Source organism: Argiope bruennichi, chromosome 8 (genome assembly GCF_947563725.1).
Source record: "Argiope bruennichi chromosome 8, qqArgBrue1.1, whole genome shotgun sequence".
Classification (NCBI taxonomy): Eukaryota; Metazoa; Arthropoda; class Arachnida; order Araneae; family Araneidae; genus Argiope; species Argiope bruennichi.
In genome coordinates, this window is record NC_079158.1 from 110,925,452 (window position 1) to 110,950,644 (window position 25,193).

General features: G+C 31.3%; 1 protein-coding gene across 1 annotated transcript; it reads left to right on the forward strand.

Annotated features, from left to right (window-relative positions):
- The first annotated feature begins 579 nt into the window (after positions 1-579).
- LOC129981604 (protein ABHD11-like) lies at positions 580-21,328 on the forward strand. The gene is made up of 7 exons (XM_056092512.1): positions 580-667; positions 1,970-2,052; positions 6,797-6,962; positions 8,598-8,774; positions 10,408-10,593; positions 18,985-19,178; positions 21,137-21,328. The coding sequence occupies exons 2-7, from the start codon at positions 1,976-1,978 to the stop codon at positions 21,267-21,269; spliced, it is 933 nt and encodes a 310-aa protein (XP_055948487.1). The 5' UTR covers positions 580-667; positions 1,970-1,975; the 3' UTR covers positions 21,270-21,328.
- Positions 21,329-25,193: the final 3,865 nt, after the last annotated feature.

Sequence of the window (25,193 nt, forward strand, 5' to 3'; positions counted from 1 at the left end):
GGTTTTCTTTTAATATAAACTTTTAGCACAATAAAGAAAAATATGTATGCATGATTACGATTTAAATGGAGAATTTAGTTCGTAAATGTTAGGCAGGATTGTCAGAAATACGAAATTATACTGTGCATAATTTATTAATGTGATTGCTTATAAAAGCTTTTTTCTGAAAACTGAGATATAAAGCTAAAATATTTTTTTTTGTATAAATATGATGCTAATTTTAATTTTAGAACGAAAGTTTTCCCCACTTTTTTCAAAGTTAAATTTGCATTTTGGTAATCTAAAAAGATTTTGTAAAGAAAGATCATATTATATTTATTTAATTCAAAACTCCACAAAAATTAGAAATATTTCTTAAAATTGTGAAAGCTTTCTATAGTAAATCATATGTAGTTTATTCTTTTACTTGTATAGACTTCTAAGTTATAATTCTGTATAAATTTCCCACGCTTGATGATAACCTTCTTAAAATAGAAATCTCCTTTTTAATATGACAATGGCCAAGTGAAATAATCATGTTTTTTCATTTATCACAAAGATAAAAATATTAATCTAATCTTTAAGATCAGATATATCCTGAGAACTACTACATCAGGTTTCTTTTATACTTTGAAAAATAATTTTCATTTCATTGCTTTTCCGTAGAAGTTGTTGGTTACGAGTAAGGGTATGTGGCTGAATTTTTAATTGTTTCAATGTAACTGAAAAGATCTTTTGAATTTTAAATTAAAGATAATTATTTAATTAACATTAAAAACCTTATATATTAAATTTGTTATACCTATGAACCAGTAAAGATTATTTAACAGAAGTACAATTTTAACAAAGGTTGATTTTACTGAGTTATAAAGGCTAATAATATTATTACAATTTTTGAATTTTAAAATAAATTTTGCTTTATGAAGTTTTAAATATTTAATTAACAATTTTTTAAGAATAAAATTTAAATAAAATACTTATGCTTAAATTTTTTAATATTATTTCATATTGTTTCTTTTGATTATTAATGCAGATTTTATTGCATATTAGATACTTTGTTTGGGTACAAAATACTGAACACTCCAGAGTATCCGGTCTAATGTGATAGCCGGATAGACCGGAGTTCTATGAATGTATTTCTTTACCCACCAATACCAGAAGACAAAGTTTTTATACTAAAACTCACTGTTATAATGCGTTTATTTCCTCTCTTCTTATTGAGTACTAAACCCTTCATTTATCTCAAGCCACGTAGAATGTAAAAATGGCCGCGGCCCGATGAATCGTGGAAGCCATTGCCGGTAACGTGTCGAGTTAAAATAGAAAGCTCTGTACTGGTAGTTTATACACTTCACTGCATGTTTCAAGAATTTATTTGAGAAAAAATATATCCTTAATTGACTTAAACTGATTGCATTTTTTTATTTATAAATGACACACAGATATGAAAAGGTAATCCTAAGATAAGTGTCAGAACCTACATTCTTAGTTTTTGAAAAACTAGGCCGGATAGTGCGGAAGCCGAATAATCGCGAGCCAGATCCTCGTGAGTGTACTGTATATAAAAGCATTTTTTAATCATAAATCTTGAGAATTATATGATATATAACTGAAGCTAATCAATATATTTATTCAAAAATTAAAATCTTTCAAATAAACATTCAATAAAATTTTATGATATTACTCTAAATCAGAAAATAAAATTGAAGGTAAAGTGAAAAGTGATACCAAGTCATGTAAAATGTCTTACGAAATATAACTACTAAGCAGCGCACATATGATTCTAGCTGCTACAAGATTATTGCTATGTCAATTTTTAATTTTCTGCGCATATGTACTAAAAAGTATTAATGATACAATAATGTTATTAATAGCATTATTTTATTAAGAAACCCTGCTATTTCAAGAATTTCAAAATTTTAATCGGATTGCTCTTAAATTATAAAATGTATTCTTTTTTTTTCTTGTATTTTTTTTTTTTCTATTTTAGCTGAAAATGTTGCTGCTTTCGATTCTGGTTTGCTTTTCTTCACTTCTTCAAGCATCGTTATCGACTCCTATCTTGGCTACAAAGTAAATCTGTCATATTCTTTTATCCTCTAAAAATATAAGATTTTTATTAAATAAAATAGGATACTGCATTATAACAAAATAAATTAGGATATTAAATTTTTAAAATAAAATAACTGCTGCAGTTTAGTAATCAAAGATTCTTTAAATGTTTAGTGCATACTTTTATTTCATTCTTAAAAATTCATTTTACACATGAAAGTTTATAACCTCAAATTCATAATCACTTAAAAAGTGGTAATGAAATCGTTTACTTTGGTAGACGTCAAAGATTCCGAAAAGTTTGATTCTTTTATTCTTTTTAATACATTTTGTTTCAAATAAATAAAGTAAATTCAAATAAAACAAAACTTTCGTTTTCTTAATAAAAATTTTAAATTAAACTGAAACCTTATAGAAAGGATTTCATTTGTATTTAGAATTCAGATTACGATCAAATACAAATAATTTTCCAATCGAATGCACGAAAAAAAATCTTGCTCAAGGTATCGAATAGAAATATCATTAGAATATAAATTTAATACAAAGAATAAAACTACATACTCCCAGATAAGAATTAAAAAAATAAATTCGAATATTAAATATTAAGGCAGATAATAGTTAAAAAATAAGAACAAATAATTGCAAAACTATACAAAAAAAATTAGAGTTCGGATAGTAAGAAAAGTGAATAAAAATAAATAAAATGAAATAAAACGTTGAAAAGTAGCAAACGATTTATATATTTTCTGAAATACAAATGTAAACAACATACTTTCGAAATGCCTCCTAGTGGAAGAGTTGAAAGTTATTAAGTATTAACTTTAGAAATTCAAATAAAATGAATTAAATAATATTTCCTCAAGAGGATTGTTCATTTAAATTTCGGAAAAAAATAAAGAATATTTTGTGCACAAGTTCTTACTAAAAAATTAGATGGCCATTAAATCATTTGTCGTGAAAAAGATAAATAATTAATATTTAAAGTAATTATCCTTTTTGATTTTGTTATGTCTTTTTGTAATAGCCTTTTTCTACGAAAAAAGCAACCTAGATAAATCTTTTTTACTGTTTCTCAGTTTTCTTATCAATCGAATTTTCTGCGACATCAGTTTTAATTGCAGTATATATTTAACTAATTCATTCTTCAAAGAATAACAACAAAGAATAAGAAAATCCTATTATGGATATGTATTTCACTATCCCTTATTAAATTATAATTAATAAATTAATTTAAAAACATATTCCGCCGATTTTAATTTTCTTTTTGCCAGTTTCTTACATTACAGAATACATGTTATTTTTAATACCGTTTCTGTATGAAAAATAAAATGTAATGACAAATTAAATACAAAGAGTCTTGCTATCAAAGGATAATAATGTTTATTAATTTTATAACATGTACCCAGCAAAGTTTATTTGATTACTGAAAATTATAATAACAGAAGTGGTGTTAAGATATAGCAATATCTTAGTGCATTCCTCAACGAACAGGCATACAGGGCCATCTAGTGATGAAGTCAGTAATCAAAATGTCGATTTCGAAAATTACATAAAATGGTACAAAAATAATGCTTTAGAAATTTGTATAGCTGCATTTGCCTTGTTTTCAGCACTATTAAGCTATGAACTTAAATTGCAGACACTTTTAATCAAATTTTGTAGTTGAATTTTAATTATCTTTAAACAGCATAAATTTTTTTTATTGCAATCCAAGGAATTCTTTTCTCCAAACCACTCTTCTATGAAATATCATTTCTTACATGAACTCAGATATGTATAGAATTATATCTTAGTTTTTATTACACATCGAAATATACCTTGGTTAAATATCAGATACAAAATTTCTAGGTACCTACTCTTCAAGATTGGGTCCAATCGATATTTCAGATTTTTATTTTGAATATATGTGCAATAAATTATTAATTTGCCTCGATATAACGGATTTATCAAGCAATGTATGCAAATTAGTATTTCGACAATGGCTTGACATATATTTTAGCATATAAAAATAGTCATCGAATTATAATAATTATTATTGCTTCCACTGATAAATAATAATAATTCTTTCCTCTTCTAACTTTTGACTTGAAATACTTAATATGTTATTGTTGCTTATACCCCTCGGATTGAACCCCAATTCAAACCAAGTTCAAAAGATTGATTAGCATGATAAGATTGTAAACTGACCCCCCTCATTCACCAGCAGCCTCACAGAGGCGTCAATACAGTCAATGATAAGAGGGGAAGAAGCGTCAGTTGAGCAACGGCAATGGGTGTACATCTTTTGGCCTTTGATGAAGAAAGCCAGACATGGCCAGACCATAGCCTAGCATTTGAATACTCCTTGGACTGGTGCACGCCAAAGACAAGCCTGGACAACATACCAATCATGCTCTGGGGGAATCCACCATTACATTTTAATTCTTAGTTTAAACAAGGCGTGAATCTCTGCAACCTGCCGTCTAGAAGAGGAGGGATTGGGACTTAGGCTTCCTTCCTTGGTCAAATCTTGCAATTTCCAGATTCCTGCAATTATATTTCCATGGATGTCCGCATGAGAAGGGATTCACTTTTGCTCACTGACCCGATCCTTTCGAATGTAGTTAATTTGGACATAATGTCTTGGCCCAACTTGTCTAGAATGTGTGGCCAGTCCTTTATGTATTGTATTGAGCTCTTGCTGTATGTGAGGATCCACATTTGGGAATTATCAGTCACCAAGGCGAGGTCCAAAACCTAAACTGAGAAACAAAGATCGAAAAACTGAGTTGTGGTGTGGGTTTTTAAAACAATGCCTCCATTCCCCTCAATTGAATTTAAAAATATGCTACTTACAGTTCTTACAGACTCCGTTTTGCGTCCACCAGTGTAGATCTTCAAGGCTTGATAGAGTATATCACCAATGACCTTGAGGGCCAAGTGGCGCAACAACTCTGGATGTTCGCTGTGTTTTGTAATATTAATTCTTAAGTCTCCGTTAAAAACAATATTATCAAAGTAGTACTTGGTGTCCTAGGAGTAAAATGAGTGCATGGCTCATCATCCATGAGTATAGAGTATGGATAATTTATGATACGTATGAATCATAATGATAACGTATGGATGATTATTGAATTAGTATGAATAATTTAATGAGGACGGACTATGGAACATTAGTAATGACGTACAGATAATTTATGATACGTATGGATCATTTTGATGACGTATGGACCATTAGTGATGTTGTATGGATAATTTATGATACGGATGAATCATAGTGATGACGGATGGATCATTAACGGTGTAGGGATGACGAATATTTTACGAGCGGTTATTACGTAACCAATATCAAAAAGTCACAAATACCAGTGATCAATATTTTTCAAAGAGGGATGTGATTCAAATCCTTGATACGATCTTACTGGTGATATTTCGATTACAGGTTTAGGATCACGATAGAAAGTAACAATCGATACTATATCACTGAAATTTACCGGAGCGGTGACTTCACTGGAAAGTAACAATCGATACGATCTGTCCAATGGAAGCTCTCGAACCAAGCAGAAAAGGAGAAATCTGTGAATGGCTTGAAAAGTGAACGGACCGGTTGTTCTTGGAATTATCGTATCATTGAATAGCATATTACTGAAATTTATCGGAGCGGTGACTTTACTGGAAAGTGGGAAGTCGCCGCTCCACTTGATGAGAGTGATCTTGACCATCAGATATTCGCATTTGATGATGCACTATTCCATACAAATCCTATTTAATTGGTTGTGACTTGACTTTGCATATATTCCGTTTATTGCTGGCGCTATCTATTGGTAGAATATAGAACTAAAGTAAACAATTTAAAGAAATGGCATATGTATTTAATTCAAATTTTTCAGAAAATGGTTTACTCCAATAAAGAAATTAAATAAATAGTTTTGAAAAAAAAAACAAATTTAAGAAGTAAGCTGAAACAGATAAGTTAATTCAGTCACACGTTACTTAAGTATTAAATTAAATAAATTAAGTATTAAAGTAAATTATTAAGTAATATATTATAGTAAGTAATTAAAGTAAATTAAGTATTAATTACAATAAATAAATTTTATATTTAATATTAAGTAATAATTTTTAATTTATAATATGATTGAAATAACAGATATTTGGAACAAATATTTAAAAGTAACAATAGCAAAATTATTTGTTATTCAAAAAAAATCGTGGATTATGCATCTCTATAACGGTGTCGTATGGATAATTTATCACACGTATGAATCATAGTGATAACGTGTGGATGATTAGACTTCATATGAATCATAGTGATGACCTATGGATGATTAGACGTCATATGAATCATTTAATGATGACTATGGATGATTAGTGATGCCATTTAATGATGACTACGGATCATTAGTGATGACTTATGGGTAGTTTATAATACTTATTGCGAGGCAACAATGTTGAAAATAGGAAAATAAGAGTATAAATGTTTAACATTTATTTGCAGAAAGTTGCTTTCCTTATGAAATTGCTGCTGCTCTGTAGTTATAAAATGAACCATTGTATCGTATCTCGAATAATTTTAAAGATGAAAAGTTAACTCCTGATTTTTCCTTCAAGAGATGTAATTAGTGGTCTGACCGGCTAATCTAATGCTATTTTATTATGACCAGCGATCACAATACTGACTATAGCTATCGTCATTCACAAAAGATGTAAAAGGATTTAATTATTTTGATAAACGCTTTTTATGTTTGCTTTGAGATTCAACTGAATAAGATGGGTTTTTTTTCAGACCAAAACCCGTGGACCTTGCATTCACTTGCATGGCAGTTTTTGATGCAAAAGAAACGGACTTCAAACTCGACAGCGTGCCTGTTATCTTGCTCCACGGAATGACATTGAATAAAGAAACCTGGCACGGTATCCTTGAACTCATAGCTTTAGATACGAAAAAGAAAGTAAGTAGATAATCTATACAATATCTTAAGCAGAGGTGAGGTTACTCGTTACACTGAGCAGTCAAATATTTCTGCATAGTATACAGTTTGCATTTTTAAAAATTAATTTTCAAATTTATTGATTACTTAATTACAGAAAGAATTATTAAATTTTTGAATGACCAATACTGAGTTATTAATAAGAAACTTTAATTAAATAATGATTAATTTATAATTAATTTTGGTTGAAAATCGAACTTTTTCAATACTTTTTTTGTTTGCTTACTGATATTCCTTATCTCGTTTATGCATGATTACACAATTGCAGTTGATCAATGAAATTTTTTTTTTTTGAAATGTAAATTTACAGGAAATATACATACAGATAAATTATTTTCAGATGTGTCATATTTTATAGCACAATATTTTTTTAAATTAATCTTGCTTATTTACCTCTTTTTTTATTTATATTCAAATTTTTCGCTCTCAAAATGTTTCTGCAGAAATATAAAGCGCGGAGATAGTGGTGAATTGCAGACGCTTGGAGAGACTGTAGAGAGTAGCTACGTATTCTCTCCTCCTGCTGAGTTCTGTCTAGTCTCTTTGAGTGCTGTGGTGTTTGTTTACTATTAATTATTATTTGTGAGCTACTGTTTATTCTAAGTGTTACTGTATATAACTTGTGTGTCTTTCGACTGTGTTTTGTCGTCTGTGTCTTCGGGTTAATAAACACCATTATTTGTTTTCGAGTCCTGTTGACTGTGTTACCATACAACTACTACAGCGAAGCTGTCGATTTTGGTGGAATATTTCGTAACAATATGTATTTAAATGTGTCTGCTATTACTACTAAATGATAATTTCGCTTCCCTAAGATCTTATTTTTTCTTTCGGAATCTATTTGAACATGTAGGGTCATTGATCATGTCCTAATAATTTTTGATTCACATAATTTGTTTATTAGCAAAAAGTGTCTGAGATATTTAATTAAATATTAATTTAAATACGTTGAAATTTTGTGATTCGAAGAACGATCTTATTCTCTCCGCTTTATTGTAGGTCTATGAAGTTTATCTAAACAATTTATTGATTAATTATGAAATTTCAGAAATGAAGCAATTACAGTATTTCCACTCAGATAATATTCTGAGAAATCATATTCATTGTTGCAAAACATTTAATGCGTGTAAATTACTTTTAATTTACTCCTACAGAAGGAATGCTGCTGATCGCTTTTTACTCCTTATCTAGAACGAATAGTTTACATCACAGAAAACTTTGCATATTCCTAACTTTGCAAACGTTATAATTTTTTTTCTATTTCATTTTTTGGTACTTTTCCATTTCGTCTGTGCAAGTAATAAAGTCGTCAAAACTAATATAACCGACGTCAAACAAATATCTCCGCTTGAAACAGTTTATCGCCTTTTTGTTATGCGTATACTGTAAGTTGACGGCAATAAAGTCTTTTTGGCAAGATTTGTATCGGCAAAATGGAATAGTAACCATTTTTTCTATAAAAGGTACAACGCATCTATAATAATAATAAATGTTAAAAAAATCCACGTTATTATTTTACAGGTTTGAAACAAATCGCTTCAATTAAAATCGATTGAAACAATATCACTTTTTTTTCTTGTTCGTACTCTGTTTTAGGTTTGCGTCGCAGATTTACGAAATCATGGACAAAGCCCATGGAATGACAAGGAGTATGATGTTATAGCTATGACCGAAGACGTAAAGCATTTGATGGATCGAATCAATGCTCCCAAGGCTATTTTGCTCGGTCACAGTTTGGGTGGCAAAATAGGTGTTCACTTAGCCTTAACATACGTAAGTTCAATCCATTAATTTTCTGTGTGATACTTCAAAGCTCCTGACTCTCCCCCCCCCCAAAAAAAACACAAATAAACTCCTAATTGTAAAAATTTGATGTGTATTGAGTAGTTAAATGATATAAATAGAAATGAATATTGTAAAATAAAATAAAATAAAAAACGATTTAAATTGGTATTCGTGTTTTGAGATCCAAAATCTCAAAATTATTCAGATTTTAATAAGCTAACTCTTTGTTGAACATAGACATTATATGTTTTATATTAGGCGCAGAGAATTACATTGCTTATTTTGCTTCCTTTTGTAGAAAAGGGAAAAACAGTAATTGTAAAAAAATTCAGTCATGAAAATTTGGATGAACTTCCACGTTTCAGATTTCCTTGAATCTGAAAAACAAACTTTCTCTATACGAATTATAGAGAAAATATTGCAATCGAATTTTCGAGTGAAATTTTGACGAATTTTCTTGTTTCAAACCTCGTAGTGTACGGAAAACGCAATTTTGGAAATATGTCCACTGGAGGTTCGTCAGAAATGAGAGTGAGAAGCTTCCAGTATGATGATTAGCTCTCTGCCTCCTTTGCGGGTACAGAAATGGTGGGGAACGGCTGCTTCCTATCGATGATGGGCCGTACTTTCCACGGGTAGGCTTGTACTGTGGCTGGTAATGACCTTTAGGATCAACCATAGTTCCTGTCCGTGTTTCTCTCGCGGTTGTCCCGTCATTGATTTTTTCTTAGTACCTTCAGGATCGTGTAGCCACTTAAGGTTAAGCCTGGTTGTCTGAACAAGACAAGCATGCAGACTCCAATTGTGTAGATCTCTCCATAAAGCACTCGCAATAACCAATTTTTTCCACTACGTAATTAATGAACGGATGGAGATACTATTTGAAATGCATCTACTTACCATAATGAGACAGTAAAACAGAGGTTTAAAAGACATTATTATCGCTGCAGAAATGTTTTTTCGTCAGTTTAAAATTTGAATAAACTGTGGTGAAAGCTTATAAGCCAGTTAACAGCTACGCTACACGAGCAATTGCTTTTGTATAATGGTCATGTTACTAGGCTGTGAACCACAAGGTCCCAGGTTCTACCCTCGCTCATCGGAAATCGGCCACATTGGTGACCTCGGACGATGAACCTTCAATCTTCGTACGGATGTTGTGGCGCCATCTATCCACAGCAAACCAAAGTCGTCAGATTTACTTGACGCAGCAACGCAAAGTCATCAGACTCACTTGACACAGCAACAGCAACCACTCACCCACGCATGCTCGCCATAACGCTTGGTGCTACTCAAATGGATACAGGCACATTAGAATCAACAGCTAAATACATCACTACTCAACACCCATATCGTTCGTCTCACCTCCGACTCACTGGAGGGAGAGTCTGTGGTGAAAGCTTATAAGCCAGTTAACAGCTACGCTACATGGGCAGTTGCTTTTGTATTGTGGTCATGTTACTAGGCTGCGAACCACAAGGTCCCAGGGTCTATCCTAGCTCATACCAATCCACCACAAAACAATAACTCAATGCAAATAATTATGACAAATAAAAAATGAAGGATAATTATTCATAAATAAAAATTAATCAATACTTTTGTTTGAATTCACTGTTAACAGCCAGAACGAGTGGAAAAACTAATCGTGGAAGACATGAGACCGAATGGTCAAACCGAAGACAGCTTAAAAGGAGCGGAATCGTTTGCTCGCTTGTTGATAGATCTGGAAAAATACATACCGCAAGGAGTCACGGAAAGAGAGGCGAAGGAAGAATTCTTAAAAATTATGAAGGAGAGTCTAGCGAAGGTAAGATGTCTATTTTAATAATTCATTATTAGAACAGATTTAATATCATGATATCGGTACGCATATGGTGAGAATTCAAACAATCTCGACAATATATATCTATTCCCGCAAATAATTACGAAACAAAGTAATAGAATGTAGCAAAATCTACAAAAAAAATTAGAACTTGCAGAAGTCCATAACATAAACGCAAGAAAAATCCCTTATTAAATAGCCTCTCTTTAAGTCTCTTCCTTATATGATATCTAGAACAAGATATCGAATTTTCTAGAGAGATCCGGGATATTTGCTCCTAAAAAAAGACATTGTCTAAATTCCTGTATATTCAAGAACTTTCATTTTTGTTGCCGTTGCAAATTTTTTTTCAAAAAGTTCGTTTATATTGAAAGTCGAGGTTATTGGACATTGTATATCTTCAGCATTGATTAAAAATCTATAAATATATCTTCCTTACACTGAAACTAATTAAGCAGGGGATCAATCATACTATACTGTTCGAATTAATTAGGACAAACATGTTTTTCTTGTCTGAGTTGGTATGTGATTGCCAATAATGTCCCGAAACGCCTCTGACTAGTTTTATCTGACTAGAGGTAATGTGGCGTATCGACCTTGACTATAATTTCCTAGCTTGATTGATTTTAGTGTATCAGTAGTTCAGTTGTTAGCCTTTCAGCGTGGCAAGTGGTGGTTATCATTTTGCGTTCCCTGTAACACATGTTACTTTTGCTTGCTCAAAGATGTATATTACCCTGAGGAAGCGTTCTAAAATAAATTCTCTTAATGAACACACTGCTATGACTGCGAGATATATAGCTACGGTAGTTAGTATGAGAAAAATCAAGGGTTTCAAGTATTTTAAGAACATTTCAAGATCCTGGATCATCGCCTCCCAAAAGGAAAAGGAAAATGTGTGGCGCTAATAGAAAACTAGTCTTAGAAGTGATAAAATTCGAATAAGAAATGGCAAAATAAATCCAAGGAAGACAAGCACAGATCTTCGAAGGGACTTATTGGATATGGGATTGAAGTGAATACCTCAACTGTATGGAAAGGCCTCTGAAAGGCTTCAAGGTCGAACTTCTAACTCAGAAAATGATGGAAAAATCGTTTAGCATGGGCCAAAAAATGCCGATCAGGAACTATTAACAACTGGAAGGGGGTTTTTAGTGTTGAAACACATTTATTTGTGAAGGGATATAAATAAAATATAGTTAGACGAAGTGAAGGTGACACTCTGCGACCAGATAATATCAAACAGATTGTAAATCATCCTTTTAAACAGATGTTTTGGGATTTTATCCCTACAAATGTCACAGGGAGATTAGTTTCTCTTAAAGGCATGGTGAATTCTTTCAAATACATAGAAATAATATGCAGTAGGATTGTTTCATTCATGGAAATATTTGAAGGAACCTTTCAACATGACTTGGTCCCTTGTCACATTTCGTAATTGGTACAGACTTTTAATAAAATAAAAGTGCTTGATTGGCACTTTTATTATTGGGATTTAGGTCTGGTGCTAATTCACCAGACCTAAATCCCATTAAGAACTTATGGCATATTCTCAAGAATCATTTAGCTAAGATGAATTGTATGACCACTATACAAATGATAAAAAGAGCTATACAAGTGTGGTTCCACGATGATGAAGTCAAGAACATGTGCGCCACACTAGTGTAGTCAATACCAAGTCGTGCTGAAGAAGTCATTTCTGCTAAAGGTGGACTTACTCCGTACTAATATAGAGATTTATCAGTTTAATTAAGGTATGTAATGATTAAAAGTTAAGGTTTTAGATAAAATCTCTTTTTTCCCATTTGTCCCAATTAATTCGAACAGTATTGTAGATTTATAAAAATATCAATAACGGTGATTTTAGTGTTTTGTAAAGGATAACCACAAAATAACTTTCCTTGTTTGGAGGAATTAACAAATATAAGTTAGAAGGAAAGAAACCAATTTCAAAAGCGAATGGTATGGGAAAACAAATTAAAAAAAAATTAAAAAAAGGGAAAAAAAGAAGAAGAAAAAAAAAGCTGTCTAAAATCGCCGACCTTGTACTCAGAAAAGGCCAGCACACTAAAATTGTTTCATGTGTGTTGCTTGGTATTGATTAACAATTGTCTTCTGTGACATTCATACTGTAAGTGCATTTTTTTTTTATTAGTGGATCGTTAATGAAATTTTCCATTATCCATTTTCCATGCATTCATTCCAATTTCGGCCAGTCTTCATTCTGACAGTGAAAAAATACATTTATTCATGACTTTTTGAGGATTTTTGCTTGTCTGTGCCTTCTATAGTTTAGATATGAAATTAGGTTTCATTTCGTTTGTTAGTTTTAACTTCAGATACCTCCAAAATGCGAACATTATTTTATGGCCAACCTGTAATGGCCACCTTGCAGTTTTTGAAAAGGATGGGTAATTTCATGAAAACAATCGACTTCATTCAACTGAAACTAAAGTATAATGGAGTATCGCTAGGGATTGCAATACCGGACCAGAATTTCAATACCGGTATTCGGTATTTTTTAGATCTTAATACCGGGATACCGGTTTTAATACCGGTATTGGAAATTTTAGAAAAGGAAAGAAAACACAGGTGTGTCTTTGTTTTATTTGCCAGTTTTATTTGAGAGTGTAAATATCAGTAAAAATAATTTGTAACCTATAAATTATGACAGTATATAAAGAATCACAAGTAAAAAAAATCAAAAGAATCAAAATTAAAGGAAAGAATCAAAAGTAAAGGAACATCTTATTTATTTAAATCACAAAAAAGTGTGAATATCACTATTCAGTTTGTGGTACTATTACAAATGTTTGAAATGTGATCTTAAAAAACATAATTCATCCATTGTACTGTCATTAAGCCAGAAAAGTTATTTTGTGCAAAAATTACCAGTTGTCGAAAACGCTCTTTCGGCCATCTAGGCTAGTTGGTAGTACTGTTAGCAATTTGCGATATAATTTTTCCAAGTATTTACCTCCTAAATCCCTCATCTTCAAATAAATCGATTTCTCGTCGGATGGTTTTGGATATAGCTGATTTCTGTATTGTATTTTGATTCGTTGAATTTTTTTTATTTGTCGCTAATTCTAACTTTTGTTCAAGAGACGATTCCTTTCATTATCGACATTAGTGTCATCATAATCTTCGATAATTGAACCGAATTCTTCTGAATGTGGATAGGTTTGCGGGTAAAAAATTTTTAAGAAAATTTACTATAAACTTAATCAGATTTGAATAGGTTACTTTCTTTTCTTCCTTTTCATTTTCATTTTTAAAATCCTTATAATTATGTAAATACCATAAGACATTTTCTATTTCGATATGCCTTTCTTCTGTGCGATTTTTCAATGCAATATATAATTCTTCATATAGTGGCGTGTGCTTTTCTTTCAGTGAAATTTATTGTTGCATTAGCTGTTTTCTCATTAGTCAGTTCTCATTCAAAATCTCATTAGTCAGTTTTATGGGAAATAGAGCTGATACAGTTCTGGATATTAAGTCGAATTCACTATCTGAAAAATTAATTTACAGGTTTAAGTCGATTATTGCTTTTTGGATTGGATTTCTCAGTTTCAGAAATCGTTCCATCATTAGGAGTAAACTGCTCCAACTTGTTTTAGAATCTAATATTAACATATATTGTGTTTCATTTTCAGTTAGTATGTATTTTAGTAATATGTCATTTTTTATAGGGGAACGTTTAAATATCTTACCTATTTTTCGAACTATATAAATTATAGGAAGCAATTCTTGATTTGTTAATATTTCATCCTCATTAGCAATATCTTCTTCAACAATTTTCCATTTCACTCTCACTTTCATTCTCTTCAAAGTCGGAATCTGAAGTTTATATATCCACAGTATTTGGATTCTGCTGTTCCTTATTTTTTAGTATAGCACATCTATTACTCCTAATTAAATTCCATGAGCATAGCACAATTGCTGATTTGCACCAATCAATTTTCCAACTTTTTTCATAACTGTTGCTCCATCAGTCGTTATGGATACAATAAGGGAAAATCCATGTTTCGCTAATTTAGATTTAAGCAATTAATTGAGTCATTAATTAGCTAATTAATTTCGCCCATTAGGGAGACATAAAAACAAAAACGTATACTATTTTGCTATGTTGGCGATCCCTGAACATATAGTGGAGACAATCTTAAAATTTCATATAAATACCGAAAAACCGGTATTTAAACTTGTGAATACCGGTATTACGAAATTGCACAAATGGCTCAAAATACCGGTATTGCAATCGGAAGGGTAGGCCGGATAACAATAAAAGCCGGATAGGCCGAAGTTCTATGAACTCATATCTTTGCCCAATAATACTAGAAGATGAAGGTTTTAATTTTTCTTATTATTACTTTTACTCCACTTCCACATTGTACAACACATCACTTTTCATTTTCTTTTCCAGTCTCCAACTGTACTTTTCCCAGCTCCTTTCCCAGTTTTTTGCCGTTACACTAGATTCTGATCACTGTATAGCATATAATTTCTCCTCTATGGACACTAAAACTTTTTTTTTTCCGTTTATCATCCATTGTGAAATCTCCACAGTGGTACACTTAAAGAAAACAACAAAGTATACCCCAAGAACAATTTAAGAATACCGTATGTACTGGAAAGTTATAATTAGGAACAGCGGCAACAATTGAGATAAGTTACACATTGATGAAACAATGAACAACGAGCAGAATGTTGCTCTTTTTCTGTCACAACTTCTATTATGGACACAACTTGTAGGAGGATTGTAGAAGCCGCTCGCTTTCAATGCCTTGGCAATGTTGCCAATGCTACACTTTGTGTTTCTCATTTGATTACGATAAAAGAAAACTAGGCCGGGTAGTACCGAAGACAGATAGTCGCGAACCGGATACTCAGGAGTGTACTGTATTTCAATATCATGCCTGTTGGTCTATATACAGTCGTCGGAACTTGAAATGACCATCCCTGGAATTTAATTACAACGCTTGTGAGCAGAGTGCTATTGCTGATTTGATTGGAGTTTCTGGCTTTGTTTCTTGGAAATGTTTGCTTGAATAGTTGATAATTTAACCTCTAATAACAGTTTTTAGGTTGAGTTTTGTATCAACTTATAAATCTTTATTTCAATGATGATGATTTTTGAATAATTAATTCTCTCTCTTCTTTAACAGCTAGTCCATTTTTCATGGGTTTTTCCCTATAGTTATTATGTGATATATCCGATGATTCAGAAGCAATGTTTGTAAAACTTATTGGATTGATATCAATTTATTTTTATTTTTTATTTTTTCCTAGAATTTAGTATTGGGTTTTAATGCTTCCTTGTTGTTTCTCTAGATGGGAATCAACTGTTTCCTGACATGTAAATAGAAAATGATATTTCGTTTCTAAATAGTAATAATAATATATTATTATTTAGGTAATATGATGGATTTATTTATGCTTATTTTAATTTTTTATTTTAAATTTTTCATTATATGCTACAACCATATATTTCAATAACCATCAATTTCTTACCACTGCATTTGTCTTTATTCTTCTAGCAGAACATTCAAATTTTGTCTTTTTTCTTTTATATACAAGTTATAATTGAGCTTATTTTATCACTGCAATTTCATAGAAATATTTAATTCCCATTTTTTAACAGAAAAATTCTTCTCATTTTGAATTCTGCATCAGATACTCCATTCGGATTCGTGTCTAGCAGAAAGATTGCGAATATTGTTTTTTTATATATTGTTACTAATTAATTAATATTATATCTTTTATGTTTGATTTAGAATTGAAATTATTGTTCGCTTTTTTATTACAGCTGAAATTCAATAATTTAATAACTTCATCATAGTTTACTAATGCATTTTACCTTTGAAATATTCGAAGGAGCCCATATTTTTCTATTTTTTTATTTTTCGAATTCTTATTTAATAGAATGAAAATCTTTACATGTTGCTTTTAATAACACTATTTCTGTAATTAGATATTCAATGCTTTTAAAATATTTTCAATAGAAAAATGAAAACATCATTCTCTAGAATACAAAAGAAACATAGAAGTCCAGTTGCTTACAAATGACATTTTGTAATTGGGTAAAATTTCGAAATATTAAAAAAAAGTCATAACAAATTATTGATAAAAAGTAAAAATTACTTTTCTCCAAACTCTTTCTAATATATTCCATAAAAATCATTAAAAATAACTGTCATGTCACTATCCGCCACGTAGTTCTTCCGGCCTCACGGCGAAAAGAAGTGAGGTGAAGGGAGAAGGACGATTACGCAGAAGCCGAATGAAAGATACCAATGAATATGTGTTTAGCTCTGAATTCTACAGTAAAACATATTCTCGTGAGGGCAAAGACATACATGAGTAGAGAAAAACACATACACATTAATAACTTTGGGATATGAGTTTAAAATTTGATTCTTAATTATTCATAAGTAAATTGTCATTATTTATTCAATGAAATACAATAAACTCATATTACCATGTAAAATGTAATTAGTCATATTAAAGTACGAAGCAATATCAGCACAACAATCACTGCATATCAATATCATATAACTACACTTCAAAGTAGCTGATAATTTATTTCTGAAATTCAAATGAAACTGAATTTGTCAACTGAATTCAGTCTCAGTTGAATTAATTCCATAGTTAGTTAACTGAAAAACTGAAACCAAACTGAATTTACTAATAATGTAAGAATTGAGTTTGGTGATATAATTTTTCAAAAATTTATGGAAAAGTGATTATAAAATTTCAAATATGAACTAAAATCGCAATTATTCTTATTTTTAGCTTTTTAAAACCATAAGAAATATAATTGCTACCAAATCAATCATTTTTAAATGTTAAATATTAGCTGCTCTTTCATTTTTAATTAAAACTGATATCTTTTTATAATTTTAAAAAATTACAAAAATATTAATAAAAACTTTAATTTCACAATGTCGTTTTTTAATACAAAGTCATTATTTTAATTAATTAATCATTGTTAATATTATTTTGAGATAATACTGTACCAAAATCTAACACTGAAAATAAGATCGGTATGAGGCCTCGCCAAATTTTTTATGGAATAAATAAATGGATATTTTAATTTCTGATATTAGACTACAACAACGTGCCTCGATTAATAATTAATTGTTAACAAAACAAATTATTTTATTGAATAAATTAATGTTTTTTTCTTAAATTAATTTCCAGTCCGAAAATATTAATAAACTATTACTTGAAGAAAATGGCTCTTTAAGGTTGAATACACAAATTACCAACAATTAATCAGAAAAAGAATTATTTTGGTAACTTTATTCTTTTGTTCAATATAAACATTTTTATTTGAAATTACAGATTGCGATAAAGTTAGATTATGAATGTTTTTATCGTCATTAGAAAAATAAATTTTCTATTGTAATTAATCTTTTAAAGTTCCTCATGCGCATTTCATTTTTAGTAACATTTTTAGTTTCATTTTAAGAAACGTTTCTTTTATGTTGCATAAACATAATTTTACAGAATTTTGTATAAATTATATTTTAATATTGAAAAATTTAATGTATTATTGTTTCAATTTTTTTGAAAAAAAAAATATAAGCATTACTAAATTGAGCTGAGAATTTTAATTTCATTGGCATTCAGCACGAAAAACATAGTATAGAAAATATTAGAAGACATTTAAGGGGGGAAAAATTGAAAGATAATCTGATGTTATGCATAATATATATGAAATAATTCGAAGACTTTATGTAATGATAAATGGCCGGGATAGCTTGGTTGGTAAGGCATTGGATTCACAACCCTTTGGTTGAGAGTTCGAACCCCGTCGGCCGAAGACTCTCCGTGTGTGTGGTGGCTGGCGCACGTATAAATATGTCTTGGTCACAAAGTCCACCATGTCGAAAGTAATACCATTGGGGTTACTGGTTCAAAGGTGGTCGTTCTCTGATTCAGGCCTGAATTGCGATCTGTGAATGAAATTATCCCCTTAAAAAGGGTTGTGACGCGGGAGTAGCTAAGACGTACTCTTGGTCCTAGATTGTGCTACTGTAAGACAGGAGAAGCTCACTTGGCTTAAAATCACTGACTTCGTCAGCTGACTTGTCTATGACATTAGAAACAACGTGTAATGATAATGAATTATGGTAATTTGAAAATGTAACATGATAATGCGTTTTCCTTATTTCTTATCAAAAACATAAAAAGAAACATTTATGAACTTTGCAGAGACATTTTACAGAATAAAAATGATATTTTAGAATTAGTATAAACATTTAGGAGCAATACGTTTAAAAGTGAGTGATTGAAATTGATTAAGATTAAAATAAAAATTATTCTTTGATATGTTTTAGAAATGAGTTAACGTAATTGTTTTTATTACAGATAAATGTCACTTATGAAATAGATGACCTAACTTACATACCTGTCAAATGCTCAGATGGCAAATGCAAGCTAAGCGTAAATCCTGTAATTCTGGAGGTTGTGGCGAGGAACATTTTTGAATTATTAAACGAAAGTTCTGGCCGTTTTGATGGACCAGCACTTTTCATTTATGGAACTGAATCGGGTCTTAGAGTGTAAGTAATTTTAACTAGTTGAAATATGATGAATAAAATAAAATATTGGCAATATTTCAGTATGGAGATTATTATTGTGGTATCTTTAATGGAAAAGTACACTTATGTCATATATTTTTGGTTATTTTTTCGAAAAACGCTTTGAGTTATTTATAATGTTTGTTAAATTTTTGTATAAAATAGATTGAAAATGCTTATACGAAATAAAAGTATATCATATAAAAGCCAAAAGTATTTTGAAAATTGTATAAAATATGTTTTTTTTTTCTGGTTAAAATGTGTTATAAAACAAAAACTGTTTAGTTTAGATTTCTGTGATAGGATTTGTTCAAAATGTTAAAGATAATTTAAGAAACAAGTTAAATAATTTTTCATCTTAAGGGTTGAGCAGAATTTCGATTCAGTCTTTAAAAACGTTGCGTTCAGTTGATGAATAAAATGAAAATTTCAATTTTTACTTTCTCTCACACGAAGTAGGGAGGAAGTATCACAATCGTCAAAAAATTCGAACTCGAGACTTTGTCGAATCTCCACGTTTTAGACTTTCCTGAGTTTGAAAAACACATTTTTGGAAAATGTCCGTCTGTCTATCTATCTGTGACAAAAATAACTCAAAAACGTTTAGATCTAGAAGAATGAAATTTGGTACACGGGCCTAAGATCAAATTTCCAGATTTCAATCAAGGTTTCAGCGAAATCCGCTCAGAGGAAGTATGTCTTTCCGTCTGTCCGAATAAAAGTTAACACGATAATTACAAAACGAAGAGAGTTAGATAGATAAAATTTGGAATATAGGCTTACCATCTATAGCGTAGACATCTATCAAAATTTGAAGCAAATCCAATGATGTGATTGACCGTCATCGATCTACACTTTCAGAAACATATAAACATGATCACATAAAAACGCAATGACTTACATATATGAAATTTGGTATGCGATTTTGTGGCTACAAGTGTAGCTGTTTTTTTTTTTTTTTTTTGAATCGGTAAGAAAAAATTGCTCCGAAATACAAATTCGATTTTCGAATATTTTTACCTTAATGCCAGGGAGTAATCGAGTGAAAAACTCGCCAAGAATCCGCTTTATAAATAATAAACAAATAAAATAAAATAAGAAGCTGATTCGGGCACGCTCGGTTAAAATATCGTAATATGACAATTATTTATTCTATTTTCATTTTATTTTTAAAATTTATTCTTACTTATTTAGCAGTAATGTCGTGCAATTATAAAAATTATACTAAAAACAAAAATTTAAAAGAAACACCGAATGTCGTATAACTTGAAAATCTAAATAAAGTGTAAGATATTTTGGATGGTAAATTATCTAAATTAATTATCTAAGTATTAATATTATTGTGCAGAAAATGAAAACAGGTTTAACAGATGGTTATTCAAGTACAGAAATTTTTTAAAAAAATAACTACTAGTTTAAAAATAATTTATAAACTTCCAACTTTTAAAAACTCTTTAAATTATATATATTCGCAATGAGTAACATGCACCCAACTTTATTAGACTAAAATTGAAAAATCAGGCAGCCGGGAGCAAGCGAAAAGTTGCCAAATGATTTAACCATGCCAAATAAAGTAACCAAAAAAGTTGCAGCATTAAGTGTGCAATTTGGAGCTGGTATTGGAGAAGTTTTTTTGGCGCAGGTATAAATTATTTGGCGACCTTTCACTTGTGCCCGGCTAACCAAAAAAACAATTTTTTTTATAGTACAAATGTTCTTAGATCTCTTAATCGTTAATAGTAATCATTAAAATAATTTTAAACAATTTTTTAAAATAATGAAATTGTTTTCTTCATTCATTCTTTTTTATGAAATGCGCAAATTTTGGTTTAATAATCTGCTTTTAGCAATCCTTTTTGTTACTGTTACTTTTTGGTACAATTTTTGAACAAACTTTTTTTAAATTCAGAGAAATTAACTAGCATAATTTTGAATTCCAGAAATGAAGACGAGAAAAACATTAAGAAGTTATTTCCTGCTGCCAAACTCGTTGGGGTGGAAGGTGCAGATCATGTTGTGCACACATCTAAGAAATTCATGAGAGAAGTCATCAAATTCATCAACAGTAAATGAAAAATGGAACTCCCATTTGTGTAAAATAATAATTAGAATAAAATTGAAATCCACTCAAACTGCAATTTTTTCTTGAAGATCTGTTCTTCTGGGCCTATTAGCTTATAAACAATTTATAAAATCAAATTTTCACAGGTTAAATAAGGAAAGTTATAGTGGAAAATTTCATGTATATTGACCGAGATCTTAAAACATAACAAAAAAGTATTATTTGTAGTGCATCTTATAGCGAGCTACCTTTAAGGAAAGGGATGTGATGTGGAGTAGTAATACATAACACTTAAATACACAATAACATTAAAAGTAAATATAAAACGATCGGAATTCTATGAACTAAAATCTTTATCAAAAATAACATTCTTTGAGAAATATTTATTGTCATTTTTTTTTAAAGTGAGTATTCTTTTTCGTATAAAATCTTTTTTATCCGAACTTTAACCGTACCGGGATTTCGGCTTCATAATAACGCAATATGAAGAGGTCCATATATATAAACCGACTCATCGAAATTCACTCAAAATTCTGTTCCATTGATTTGTTGATTGTTGTCACATGAGCTGGAATAAACTTTACTGCACTGGAGAACGAATGGAAGACGAACATCAGATGGACTTAAATCAATTCTTGCCAATAAAACTGCACGGCACTTTTGAGAACGAATGGAAAACGAACATCAGATGGACTTAAATCAATTCTTGCCAATAAAACTGCACGGCACTTTTGAGAACGAATGGAAGACGAACATCAGATGGACTTAAATCAATTCTTGCCAATAAAACTGCACGGCACTTTTGAGAACGAATGGAAAACGAACATCAGATGGACTTAAATCAATTCTTGCCAATAAAACTGCACGGCACTTTTGAGAACGAATGGAAGACGAACATCAGATGGACTTAAATCAATTCTTGCCAATAAAACTGCACGGCACTTTTGAGAACGAATGGAAGACGAACATCAGATGGACTTAAATCAATTCTTGCCAATAAAACTGCACGGCACTTTTGAGAACGAATGGAAAACGAACATCAGATGGACTTAAATCAATTCTTGCCAATAAAACTGCACGGCACTTTTGAGAACGAATGGAAGACGAACATCAGATGGACTTAAATCAATTCTTGCCAATAAAACTGCACGGCACTTTTGAGAACGAATGGAAGACGAACATCAGATGGACTTAAATCAATTCTTGCCAATAAAACTGCACGGCACTTTTGAGAACGAATGGAAAACGAACATCAGATGGACTTAAATCAATTCTTGCCAATAAAACTGCACGGCACTTTTGAGAACGAATGGAAAACGAACATCAGATGGACTTAAATCAATTCTTGCCAATAAAACTGCACGGCACTTTTGAGAATGAATGGAAGACGAACATCAGATGGACTTAAATCAATTCTTGCCAATAAAACTGTACGGCACTTTTAAGGACGAATGAAAGACGAACATCAGATGGAGCTAAATCAATTCTTGCCAATAAAACTGCACGGCACTTTTGAGAATGAATGGAAGACGAACATCAGATGGACTTAAATCAATTCTTGCCAATAAAACTGTACGGCACTTTTAAGGACGAATGAAAGACGAACATCAGATGGAGCTAAATCAATTCTTGCCAATAAAACTGCACGGCACTTTTGAGAATGAATGGAAGACGAACATCAGATGGACTTAAATCAATTCTTGCCAATAAAACTGTACGGCACTTTTAAGGACGAATGAAAGACGAACATCAGATGGAGCTAAATCAATTCTTGCCAATAAAACTGCACGGCACTTTTGAGAATGAATGGAAGACGAACATCAGATGGACTTAAATCAATTCTTGCCAATAAAACTGCACGGCACTTTTGAGAATGAATGGAAGACGAACATCAGATGGACTTAAATCAATTCTTGCCAATAAAACTGCACGGCACTTTTGAGAATGAATGGAAGACGAACATCAGATGGACTTAAATCAATTCTTGCCAAATAAAACTGTACAGCACTTGAGAACGAATGGAAGACGAACATCAGATGGACTTAAATCAATTTTTGTCAATAAAACTTTAAGGCACTTTTAAGGACGAATGGAAGACGAACATCAGATGGAGCTAAATCAATTCTTGCCAATAAAACTGCACGGCACTTTTGAGAATGAATGGAAGACGAACATCAGATGGACTTAAATCAATTCTTGCCAATAAAACTGCACGGCACTTTTGAGAATGAATGGAAGACGAACATCAGATGGAGTTAAATCAATTCTTGCCAATAAAACTTTAAGGCACTTTTAAGGACGAATGGAAGACGAACATCAGATGGAGCTAAATCAATTCTTGCCAAAAAAAACTATACAGCACTTGAGAACGAATGGAAGACGAACATCAGATGAAGTTAAATCAATTCTTGCCAATAAAACTTTAAGGCACTTTTAAGGACGAATGGAAGACGAACATCAGATGGAGCTAAATCAATTCTTGCCAAATAAAACTGTACAGCACTTGAGAACGAATGGAAGACGAACATCAGATGGACTTAAATCAATTTTTGTCAATAAAACTTTAAGGCACTTTTAAGGACGAATGGAAGACGAACATCAGATGGAGCTAAATCAATTCTTGCCAAATAAAACTGTACAGCACTTGAGAACGAATGGAAGACGAACATCAGATGGAGTTAAATCAATTTTTGTCAATAAAACTTTAAGGCACTTTTAAGGACGAATGGAAGACGAACATCAGATGGAGCTAAATCAATTCTTGCCAAATAAAACTGTACAGCACTTGAGAACGAATGGAAGACGAACATCAGATGGACTTAAATCAATTTTTGTCAATAAAACTTTAAGGCACTTTTAAGGACGAATGGAAGACGAACATCAGATGGAGCTAAATCAATTCTTGCCAAATAAAACTGTACAGCACTTGAGAACGAATGGAAGACGAACATCAGATGGACTTAAATCAATTTTTGTCAATAAAACTTTAAGGCACTTTTAAGGACGAATGGAAGACGAACATCAGATGGAGCTAAATCAATTCTTGCCAAATAAAACTGTACAGCACTTGAGAACGAATGGAAGACGAACATCAGATGGACTTAAATCAATTTTTGTCAATAAAACTTTAAGGCACTTTTAAGGACGAATGGAAGACGAACATCAGATGGAGCTAAATCAATTCTTGCCAAATAAAACTGTACAGCACTTGAGAACGAATGGAAGACGAACATCAGATGGACTTAAATCAATTCCTGTCAATAAAACTTTACGGCACTTTTAAGGACGAATGGAAGACGAACATCAGATGGAGCTAAATCAATTCTTGCCAAAAAAAAAACTGTACAGCACTTGAGAACGAATGGAAGACGAACATCAGATGGAGTTAAATCAATTCTTGCCAATAAAACTTTAAGGCACTTTTAAGGACGAATGGAAGACGAACATCAGAGGGAGCTAAATCAATTCTTGCAAATAAGACTGTACGGCACTTGAGAACGAATGGAAGACGAACATCAGATGGAGTTAAATCAATTCTTGCCAAATAAAACTGTACGGCACTTGAGAACGAATGGAAGACGAACATCAGATGGACTTAAATCAATTCTTGTCAATAAAACTTTAAGGCACTTTTAAGGACGAATGGAAGACGAACATCAGATGGAGCTAAATCAATTCTTGCCAAATAAAACTGTACAGCACTTGAGAACGAATGGAAGACGAACATCAGAGGGAGCTAAATCAATTCTTGCAAATAAGACTGTACGGCACTTGAGAACGAATGGAAGAGGAACATCAGATGGAGTTAAATCAATTCTTGCCAAATAAAACTGTACAGCACTTGAGAACGAATGGAAGACGAACATCAGATGGAGTTAAATCAATTCTTGTCAATAAAACTTTAAGGCACTTTTAAGGACGAATGGAAGACGAAC